We start from the raw sequence: 12008 nt of genomic DNA on the forward strand, positions 1-12008 counted from the left end.
ATGGAGGATTACCACAAACCTGACCAGCAGACAGTGCAGGCGTTGAGGAACATCGCCAACCGCCTCCGGATCAACTCCATCAAGGCTACGACTGCAGCGGGCAGTGGGTAAGTCGCCTACCACTGACTTTCACACATGAGCTTTAAAAGTGTGAATGCATCACAAAATAAATGCACAACCACAATGTGTTTTAAAACATGATGCAAATTGCATATTTCTTTGCAGCATGCATAGATGGACACCAATAGTCACACCTCTTTACTCTGATTGCATGCATGCATGTACAGATATACACACTCGAACGTATTTGCAAGTGAAGGGCCAAAGGAACAACATGTCCTGCCTTTGTTCTCCTCCTTTTGTTCACTGACAGAAACATTTGAACATTCACAGTTGTTATTTGATGAATTGTGCTCTGGATTCCTTATAAGTTAAATGAATACAATTAAAATCTCCAACAGCACAACATTTAATATATCATTCCACTTTATAGAAGATTTAATGGCATATGAAGCATATACCATATCACAGAAATGTTAATGTATCAAATTAGTGCTTTGTAGTTAATACACATTTGTAAGTCACAGCAGCCAGGAAAAGTGAATTATTTCATATTTTCATGTTAACTGACTTTTCACATTATGGAGAATGACTAAAAATCTTACATGCTTTTTGGTGTATTTAGTATTTCTTTTTTTTATTATTTTTTATTGATTTTGTTTGCAAGATAAATATTGTATTTGATTTTTGACTTATGACTGTGCTCTTACGCAGTATCCGGCACAATAGACTGCCATGTGTCGGGTGAATTGTGCGTTGCAGATAGACTTGAGTTTTGCACTGTTCTTCGATGGGAAAAAGATTGTGAAAGCCTATTCATAAGTTGAAATATTATGTAAAATTTTGTCTTAGACTTTTGTTGTAGATTGCAGTTGCATTTGCACAATATTGACATGGTATCAAAATACTCAATTTGTTATATAAATATCTCTTTAGAGAGCAGCTGAATAATAATGATTTTTATTTTAGTATTCTTCTAGTATTCTAACAAATGGAACAAAACAGAAACATGTTTTATATTTGAAGCATCAAAGGGATTATTTATTGAGCCCCACTCCCCGCTTCACTGCTCTGCAGTGTCAAGCAGACACAAATGGGAACAAAGAGAAACACAGAAATATATTTAACAGAATGTTACTTAAAATGTAAAACGTAAAATGTATCAATGACTGATCTCTGTGTTAAAATCTGAAAACGTCTGGCATTGTCTTGTTGGTGCATTTTCAATTAACTACTCCGATACCATTGTGTGTGGGAAAGGCCGATAACCAGACAATGATGCCAGCGCGCCAAAATACTTTACCCTCTAGGCTCCATAGTACCGGCTGGAGCTTTTAGATCTTCAGCAGTTATTTGATTTATGAATTGTAAATTGATTTATTTAATTTATTTAGAGATTGGACAGTCATTTGCACTTTTTTAGTTCTACACTGTGAAATCAGAAACTGTACAAAGATGACCACACTGTTTAGCTTTTTGTTCTACTCGCAAGGGTGAACATGTGTGCTATTCAAATAACTGTAATTTTACATTTCACAATATAATTGCATAGGCTGCATCTACAATTACAACTCTAAGATGCTACAGTAACAGCAGCATTACTTCCACCACTGATATGCATATTAGCATTAATGGTAACTTGATTATTATCTATATGCTCTCAATGATAAATGTGAAGGATAGGTAGAATCCACATGCATCTTTGAGTGATTACTGTACATTCCTTTGTGCATGTGTGTGTACTTATGTCTGGCATAATGGTAACATCCAACATCTCCTCTTTCGTCTAGACACCCCACATCATGCTGCAGTGTGGCGGAAATTATGTCTGTGCTTTTCTTCCACACCATGAAGTACCGCCCTGAAGACCCGAGGAACTTTAACAGTGATCGCTTCATCATGTCCAAGGTGAGAGCCAGTCTGCAAAATCTTACCTTTTCCTTGCATTAACTGTGTTTTTTGATTTAAAAAAAGTTGATTGACGATTGCTTTTGTTTCCCATAGGGTCATGCCGCTCCAGCCCTGTACTCCATGTGGGTTGAAACAGGCTTCCTGAAGGAGAGCGAGATGTTGAGCATGTGCCAGGTTGACTCCACCGTGGAGGGCCACCAAACCACTGTAAGCTGTCACATAATGTACCACACGTCATGAAAAAAACCTCACTGAGTACAAATGGTGTGCCAAATAAATCTATCTGTTCTCTATACTGTGACAATTCACTCTGTGTGTAATTTGTATTATTTCAGAGGCAGCAATTTGTTGATGTAACCACTGGCTCCTTGGGACAGGGTCTTGGTGTGGCCTGTGGAATGGCTTACACTGCGAAATACTTTGACAAATCCAGGTAATCCTTCAGAAATGTGCACAAAATATAGTTTTACAGTATTCATTTATCACACCCATCTTAAAATTCCTTGCAGGTATAACGTTTATAAGTAGACACTGACTTAACTACATTTGACGTACAACACAAAAATTATTCAAATATTTTGGTCCGTTGATGGACTACCCGTTCTGGTTTTGTTTGACAGTTCTTTAATTTAAATTTTGGCTCTGCACCATAGCTTCCTTTGAGTGATCAAGATTTTCCAGATTCTGTGGGTGTGTAGCGCCTACATGCTCTGCTCTCACGATTCTTCTGCTCTAATAATCACAGGCCCAGCAGTCATATCTCAGTTATTTTTACCATCCAAACAGATTTCCTCTCAGAATCAAATTCAAAAATTGTGCTTTCAACCACGTAGTCATTGGTCTAATTTATTATCACAAATCAAATCAATTAGTCTAATTATTATTGTTGTATTCTTTGCGATGACAGCAAAATATATATACATTTTTAAAAAACAACTGCATAAAACAGCTGCCACATATATAAAAGAAGGTTTGACTCAGCAGGTAATATTTAAGACAGATTTAAACTTTACAATGTGCTGATAATTTGTCCCATTTAAAGGAGTTTTTTTGCAGGAATCATGATTGAGAGGCAGGTGTAATATTTAGCAGCCACACCTTTATCACACACACATTTATCATGTCACAGCCTGTTACCTGTCAGATAATGAAACAGGAATCAATCTGGCTGTAAAGGTGTCAAAGAGCATTTTCATGAGATGTGTCGCTTCTTGCAAACATAACACCCACCCTTACTAGAACATACCCCCCCCCCCCCCCCCCCCCCCCCACACACACACACACACACACACACACACACACACGCACACTAAACGTAAAATGTTTGCCCTTTTCTCTACCCCAGCTATCGTGTGTACTGCCTCCTGGGGGATGGTGAGATGTCAGAGGGTGCTGTCTGGGAGGCCATGTCATTCGCCTCCTACTACCAGCTTGACAACCTTGTGGCCATCATGGATATCAACCGTCTGGGTCAATGTGACCCTGCACCCCTGCAGCATCATGTAGAGAAATATCAGAAGCGCTGTGAAGCTTTTGGGTAATAGTGTATAAACCTGTAGCAGAAGCTAATTGTGTGTATGTGTATGTGTGTGGATAGAGTGTTAATGAATGTGCTGTAAGGTTATGAAGAAAGCCATGCTAATACAAAGAGCATTCTACCAAGATTCTCCATCTCCTCATTTTAAGTCTACCAAGTGTGTTCTAAGGTATGGCTCTGATGTGTGCATATGTCTACAGTTGGCATGCCATCATTGTGGATGGACACAGTGTGGAAGAGCTTTGCAAGGCTCTGAGCCAGCCGCGCCATCAGCCTACTGCCATCATTGCAAAAACCATCAAGGGCAAAGGCATTCCAGGTAACTGTCTGTCATTCACCATTCCTTGTGTTCAAATACATTTCTTTCAATCCAGTTCAACTTTCCAGCCTGAGTCTATAAACCATCTACTAAACAGTGTTCAAATCCACTAATGTGATGCATTATTCGTGTGGTTTCAGCTGCAGAAGATAAGCTGGGTTGGCATGCCAAAACTCTGCCCAAAGACATGTCCGAGATGGTTATGAAGGAGCTGCAGAGTCGAATCATGAACAGCAGCAAGCACCTATACCCTCCTGCCCCTGTAGAGGACTCACCTCCGGTTAGCCTGAGGAACATCAGGATGCCCAGCGCACCCAGCTACAAGGCTGGAGAGAAGGTTTGTTACCTGGACATGCATATTCATTCATATCCTTCAAACTCAACTGAACTAACTAAGCCTCACAAAGACAAACCAACAGACTTTGTTAAAGCTGATGACTGCTGTTGAATGCTTGTTCCTATTTCTATTATAGATTGCCACGCGTAAGGCATACGGGATGGCGCTGGCCAAGTTGGGACGCTACAATGAACGTGTTGTGGCCCTTGATGGAGACACAAACAACCTCACCTACTCAGAGATCTTCAAGAATGAGCATCCCAACCGCTTTGTGGAGTGCTACATTGCTCAGCAGAACATGGTATGATGGGTCATGCATATCCAGAATACAGCCTTTTTCACAAAGCTTGTTTTGCAAAATATATGTGTATCAACAAAGTTCTTTACATTATCTTTATAGTATTTATGGTCCAATGCTCTCTTTTTTTAAAGTTTATTATTTAAAGAAAACAAATTCTCTTCCTTTACTGTGGTCATTTTGTTGAGTAAATTGTTCTTTCTCAGCTCTGACGGGCTACAAGGACACCCTGGTGTTATTAAATTATACATGATTTGCATAATGTAAGGATGAGTAAAGACACAACCCATTTGATTCCTTATGATCAATGTGGCTGGTGCACACACCAGCAGCAAGGCAGCGCCCTTCTTTGTTCACGTCACTATTTTTTATCTGACCTCAGATTAATCATTTGGGGAGTCGAGATCAGACATTAATTCCTTGTGCTACTATGGCTCCAGCAGCAGCCAACTCCAATCTAGGTCAGGCTTGTGTATGACGTTAAGCTTTCATGACAAGTGTATTCAGAAGTAAAATATTAATCAGCGTGGAGGGTGGGACCATCTGGCTGAATGCATGAGAAAAGTCAAAAGTTGAATGGCTGAATGAATCACATTAAAAGCCATTACATTTTAAATGAGGAGATTGACACTATTATCAACACTTGATTTGTTTTTGATGAAAGAGCTCTCATTGTATAAATATATTTTAATGACATCTTATTCTTGGTGTGCTAACCTCCTAAAATTAGGAACACAGAGTATACAAGTGCAGTGCAGCATTAACAAGAGCAGTTTGTTTTCATTGATTTACCTAAAAAGGTTTATCTAATATCACTTTAGCACTTTCATGGATGCATACTTGTTGCTTTCGACAAAGCAAAGAAAGAAGTCGGGGGATCAGGTAGCGTTTTGTAGACAGGACAGAGGAAATTATTTGCAAGAGGAGGTATGCCACTGATTCCGCCCATATGGGAAAATAAGCTCTAGAGTATTAAGGGAACTCCTCTCACTTACTCTTTACTTAACATGATCTTTGCTTCAAAGAAGCTTTCAAATGTGGTTTGTGCCATAGATATTTGACCCTCTGGGTGACTTTTGGGGGATCAAGTGCATGTGAACTGTATCTATGTAATTTGACACAGGAAAGAAATGTCTCTTGTGCTCTTGCACAGGTACTAATCAATAATAAATTCCTTTCTCAGGTGGGTGTTGCAATGGGATGTGCTGCCCGTGACAGGAATGTCGCGTTTGCCAGTACTCTTGCTTCCTTTTTCACCCGCGCTTACGACCAGCTTCGCATGGCAGCCATCTCAGAAAGCAACATCAACCTTTGTGGCTCCCATTGCGGCCTGTCCACTGGTTAGTAACCATTCACACTTACTTCCTCCCCACACCTCACCAAGAACCCAAACACGCGCACAGAATTCACCTTTATTTCCTTACTCTGATGACATCCACTTCACAGCACCCATTTTTTCAGACCCCACTCTCACAGTATACCAAATGCTGATGAACGTATAAAATAAATTGTGTGAGTGTGTTTGTTTTTGTGAGGGTGGTGAAATCCTCTCCTTCTCCTTCTAATCCTGTGTTTTCCTTACCCTTTACCTTCTTCGGCCGCACAGCTAGTACTCAGTCCTTCCCTCTTTCTCCCTTCCTGTCTGCCCTGGAAGCTGTCAGCAGGGAACCAGGTGTCCCTCTGTTAGCACAGGTACACTGCATGCAAAGTCTGGCTTTATGTCTGTGGACCTGCATGCATCAACTCACCTGACCAGTCGATAACTTTTTAGGATTTCCTAATGGCCGGGTGTCTCAAATTCACTATAAATGTATACATTACAGGAGAGGAAGGCCCCTCCATGATGGGTCTAGAGGACATGGCTATGTTCAGGGCCCTTCCCACAGCAACTATTTTCTATCCCAGTGATGGTGTGTCTACAGAGAAGGCTGTGGAGCTGGCTGCAACTACAAAGGTAAAAGCAGTTTTCTGGCTTTTCAGTAGCTGTGATACATTTATTTACTAGAAAAACAGCATATTTGCTGTTAAAATGTCCCAGTGTTGATGCTCTTTTCATGTATCTCTTCATAAAGGGTGTTTGCTACATCCGCACCAGCCGCCAAGACAGTGCCATCATCTATAACAGCAATGAAGACTTCCATGTTGGACAAGCTAAAGTAGGAAAGCCATCAATGTTTAAGCAGTGCACACTTTTTTATGGCAGGGATTTTTTAATCAAAGATATTATTTCAAAATGAACACAGAGGATTTCTACCTTTCCCTTCTCCAGGTGGTGTATCAGAGCAAGGAGGACCAGGTTACCGTGGTGGCCGCTGGAGTGACTTTGCATGAGGCTCTGGCTGCAGCTGAACATTTAAAGAAAGGTACAATATAGTAAATTACTGCTTTTCATCATAAGAAGTCAAAATATATACATGCCATATTTGACATATCCAACTGACACAGTGAATAGAGTATTTAACACAGATCTGAGCTAATTTCAAAATGACCATATTGATAAATATTATATTTTCCTAAATTCACTAAGTCTTAAGTGTTACATGATTATTATGTATGGTGTAATCCTTAAAGCTTTGGTACTGAGCGTTATTGTGTATACCAAAAGGTATTAAATGTTGTTTTCAATATGAATCCTTACTTTGGATTTTGATTCCTCTATTCATACTTCCCTGGGCAATAGACAATGTTTGCTTAATCATCAATTATTGGATCAAATCAGAGAAATCCCAACCTTACAATCACTATAAGAATTGGATTTTTCAGTTGCAGCTATTTCATTTACACCATCAATAATCTCTAATATGTTGTTTCCTCCATTGAATTAATGATCTTCTAGAGAGGATCTCTATCAGGGTCATTGACCCGTTCACAATCAAACCCCTTGATGTCAAAACCATCATGGACCACACACGTGCCACCAGGGGAAGAATCCTCACTGTGGAAGACCATTACTATGAGGGTAGGTTTCCATTAAAAATGCTCATCTTGTTCAGCCTTTGCATATTGTATGACCAATACCACCTAGCAGCAACAAGCATTTCAGCATAATGCACGTATGCAGCTGGGGCGCTGTCATTGGTCCATATCCTCGGGTGTGCTGTAGTGGCATGTTTCCATTGGTTCAGTGACAGAGATGCGATGTGGTGGCATTTGCTTATTGGCTTAGGGGAGGCTGACTGTTTTGTGCCCTCATTGCAGACAAGGTATTGTGGTGCATTTTGTAGATGTGAAAGCCAGAGAGGCCGAGTGCTGTCAGATTTCCTTAACTGAGCATGTGCCCATGAGGCAGTCTGTGACCTAGATAACACAGACAGCTATGCCCTCCGCCTGTTAAGAGAGTGGGGATGGGTGATGGTGCGGACTTGACTGGACAAAAGAAATTTGGCTACTGTAATCAGTTTGATGCTGGGTATTTAATTAATTTTACATCTGGACTAAGAAGAAGAATGGTTCAGAGGTATTCTGTTTTTAATTTGTAATTATCCATTTTTTTGTGCATCTATACTACATGTGATTAAATTATGCATGTACACAGGCTCATTTTTGTTGCCACTGAAGCTCCAAATATTTGAGGCCAAGAGAGGATTTGCCCTCCCCCTTCGTTTCTCTCATGTGGTGAATTGTTGTTCCACAGGTGGCCTCGGGGAGGCAGTGTGCTCAGCAATGGTCAATGAGTCTGGCTTCAATCTGCATCGTCTGGCAGTGTCCCATGTCCCCCGAAGTGCCAAACCGCATGAGCTCCTCAAGATCTATGGCATCGATCGTGATGCCATCGCCCAAGCCGTCCGCAAGATGCTTAGCAGCTCTACCAATGCCAAGTAACTTTTTTCCCCCGCCCCACCCACCCATCTGATCACAACCCTGCAGTTGAAGATTAACAGTCAAGTATGTTTTTGATGACACCCAGCTCTTTAAATTCCTTCACTGTGAACTCCCCTAAGTGTTTACCAAAGTAATGTGATTTTGTGCTGTATACACTTAAAAGTAGACTCCCACATTTACCTTTCTTTCAAGCATTCATCACATCACACACAAAAACAGAGACACGCAAATGCAAACACATATCCTCACTCCTAAACTCAGCATTGTTATGCATCCAGTTCAGTATTCAAAATGTGGCCATAATTGACTTTGCTGGTATCTAATTGGTGGATGCTCACCATTACAAAGCATCACATTGTTAAATGTTCAACATGAGAACAATGTGATGCTCTCATGTGTTTTTGAAATGCTTTTTCTTTAACTTCATTCAGCTGGAAATGTTTTTATATTGTTCTAATGTAGCTCTTAAAACTGGGTGGGGCGTAGTATCAAAGTAGGTGTTTTTCATGGCCGCAGTGTCAGAGAGAGGCTAACTGAGTTGTTGTTTGTAGACGTTAGAGAAGAAAAAAAATTAAACAAATGTAGGTAGGTCAAAAAGAAAAGTCACACAAAACCACATTTCACATCTTCAGGTAATTCAGACTTTTGTAGCATCATTTCTCTTTAGCACTGTCTTTTGTTAATGATTTAAAATCTACACACCTCAGCGTTCATTTGTGCTAAAGCTGTACATCTGGACCATACCAGCAGTGTGACGACGATCATTGTGTGGTCAAAAATATCATCTTTTTTTACATAAGGTGGAGGCCTGAATGTCCCTCCAATGCTGACAGAGAATAAGGTTGGCTGTGAATGTGAAGGTAGAGTTGCATCTGACTTGTGAACCCAAGAACAAACACTTTTTTTGTTACTTGAAATTTTGTATGTACCCTACTTTCATGTAATAAAGCCCTCTGCATTTGACTTTGTGTGAGTGTTGATGCGTGTGGTTCAACCAGTATATATACACTGGAATATGTACTTGAAAGTTTTAATTGAAAGTGTCTTAAGTAAGTTGTACAGTACCAAGATAAATTATTACATAACTCATTTTTTTCTAACATTTTTAAAACTGAAGTGCATGTCAGCTTCACTTGTTTCATAAATAATATGTATATATTTTTCACTGTTCATCCTTGAGCTTGCTAATACATCTCTATGGCCTATATAAAATTACTTATATCTGATCATAAAAGATTCTCAGTCATGCTAGTTTCCATTGAAACACAATGTTTTTCTGGCAGAATTTAGCACCCCCTTGACCCGAGTCTAAAGTTCATAACAGTTTAAAGCATGTACACAACTCATAAATGCCACAGATATCACTGCCAGTAAATTCACCTTCTCTATTTGCCAACTTCCTTTACCACCAGGATTGATTTCTCTCTCTCAGCTTCCTGTCCAAAAGAGACAAATAGGCTTATTAGATCAGGCACAGACCATTACTTTACCTTCAAAGACAAAATGTAACCTGCTTTTGTTCACTACCCACCATAGAAAGCTGTATTTCCGTTTTGCTCCTCTAAGAGCAAACACTATGATTCCACATCCATAGGACAGCGTATAGACTGGAAAAAAGCACAATGTGTAAACATGTAAACAGGGAAAGTATTTTCCAAAGGTGTTTTTATACCTTACATGCTGAAAAGTCATGTGGCTTTACCGTGATATGAGTTGAGGTTTATTATGGCCACGAAAAATGCAAAACAAAATCCCCAGCAAACATCTAAAGAGAATTAGACAAGTCCAATGTAATGTATACTTCTTTTTTTTTTTTTTTAAATCACGATAAGATTATCAATCAGCTATAAATCATATACAGGCTTTTACATAATAACAAATTAATCATGAGTCATTTGTTGGTGATTAATATTTGTGTTATCATTAATCTGTTGTAAGTTGACAATACATTTCTGGTACAAATCAGAGCCAAATGATTTACCTCCTCTCTCATATGGACAGCCTTTGCATTTCTTTGTATGGGCTGGTAGGCCTGAGAGGGAACAAAAAAATGTACATTGTCACTGTCAAACAAAATATGAGGGTTATGAGATCATCTGAAATGACAGGTCTACATTTTGTAGAAAGAACAGGTAAAACATGTCTTAACCTGGGTTATTTTAAAACAAAGTTCAACTTACCACACATCATGCCAAAAACCTCAAATATTATGGTGAAAACCACAGAAAGAACTAATGGAAGCACAAGAGCTGGAAATACAACAGAAACATTCTGTTACAAACTGAAAATATCCCCTAAATAAATAAATAGATAGATATATTGGTTGATAAATTAGACCAGAGGAATTGTCCAATCAAAGTAGTATTTTGCATCACATACTGTATGTCCACTTACAACGAAAGGGCCTATAGAGCGCTATTCCGCATCCCAGTCCAAAGCAGATTGCATAAAAATGGTAATATTTATCTGAAAATGTTCATAAAAATAGATCAAATCAACTAAATATCAGCTGCATAAAGGGAAATTTCTTTCCTGACATTGTGTGCCACCACCCTTTAATGAAGGCATTGAAGTGCTACATACAGTGTTGGTAAAAGTTAAAAGTGAAGTCCCTTCCATATTCCTGAAAAAGAAACATTATCATGACCTTGTGGTAGAGACAGATCAACACAGTTGGTTTAATGGATAAACACATATAGGGCGAGACAATGAGATACACAAGCACACACACACACACACACACACACACACACACACACACACACACACACACACACACACACACACACACACACACACACACACACACACACACACACACACACACACACACACACACACACACACACACACACACACAGAGTGGTAGTGGTGGCAAAACAATAAAATAAAGAGTAATAAACCAGGTGGAAACACAAGTGGATGACCCAGAGACCCAGAAACAAAGATATACATACCATTTACGATCAGCTGCAGCTTTCTGCTCTTGGCAGGTGTACCAACAACAGGTCAAACACACACGAAGAAGACAGCTTCCTGAAGCTGGTCAAACCACTCTGCCAAGTTTTGTTCACAGAAAGGAGGAAAGTCCCAGATAAGAAGTGTTTTGCTTTCACATTCATTAAGTCTGTCTTGCAGCTTTTAAAACCACAGACTGTCAAAGGCTCAAAGGAAGTGGTAAAACCAAGGGTACCTTTCAATACTCTTTTTTTCAGGTTCAATCATGTAGAAAGCATTTTTGATTTTGGCATTTGCACCATGTTTACATACCATACAGATGTAAACAAGGAAAAGAGCAACTCATTTAGTGTCAGTCAGTTTGGGAGTAGGAGCCGGTTTTGAGTGTTGGTGTAGCTCTATTTACATGTAAACCACTGTGCCTACTAGAATTGATACAATCGGTCAATCAATTAGTCTAGTGACCAAAAATAAAAATTATAATAATTGATTAATCATGTTACTGTAAGCGAATATGCATTCAGCCTGATTTTCTATGGTTTATATGGTTTTGCATTGAATATCTTTGCATTTTAGACAAAGGTCATGTGAAGGAATCCCCTTGTGCTCTGGGAACTTTGCATGGGCATTTTCCTCTTTCTGTCAGATTTTATAGACCAAACAATTAGGCTACTCAGACAATCAAAAAATATTAGACAATTGAATCAGTAATGAAATAATCATTGGTTGCAGCCATAATCTCAAACTGTGCCTGTAACCAATAAGG

At 39.4% G+C, this 12008-nt stretch overlaps 1 protein-coding gene and 1 long non-coding RNA gene across 2 annotated transcripts; one reads left to right on the top strand and one right to left on the bottom strand.

Annotated features, from left to right (window-relative positions):
• LOC133977453 (transketolase-like) lies at positions 1-8284 on the top strand. Its single transcript, XM_062415626.1, has 14 exons — positions 1-107; positions 1851-1968; positions 2065-2178; positions 2307-2404; positions 3317-3508; positions 3709-3827; positions 3968-4164; positions 4301-4465; positions 5646-5802; positions 6286-6416; positions 6535-6618; positions 6732-6825; positions 7299-7421; positions 8097-8284. Exons 1-14 carry the CDS (start codon positions 1-3, stop codon positions 8282-8284), a joined length of 1887 nt encoding a protein of 628 aa, XP_062271610.1.
• A 1739-nt stretch (positions 8285-10023) lies between these two features.
• Positions 10024-10812, bottom strand: LOC134003517 (uncharacterized). The gene is made up of 4 exons (XR_009927645.1): positions 10679-10812; positions 10465-10533; positions 10266-10316; positions 10024-10049 (listed from the first exon to the last, which is right to left on the bottom strand). It is a non-coding gene; the product is annotated as an uncharacterized LOC134003517 (long non-coding RNA).
• Positions 10813-12008: the final 1196 nt, after the last annotated feature.

The sequence above is a fragment of the Scomber scombrus genome, chromosome 3 (assembly GCF_963691925.1).
Source record: "Scomber scombrus chromosome 3, fScoSco1.1, whole genome shotgun sequence".
Lineage (NCBI taxonomy): Eukaryota > Metazoa > Chordata > Actinopteri > Scombriformes > Scombridae > Scomber > Scomber scombrus.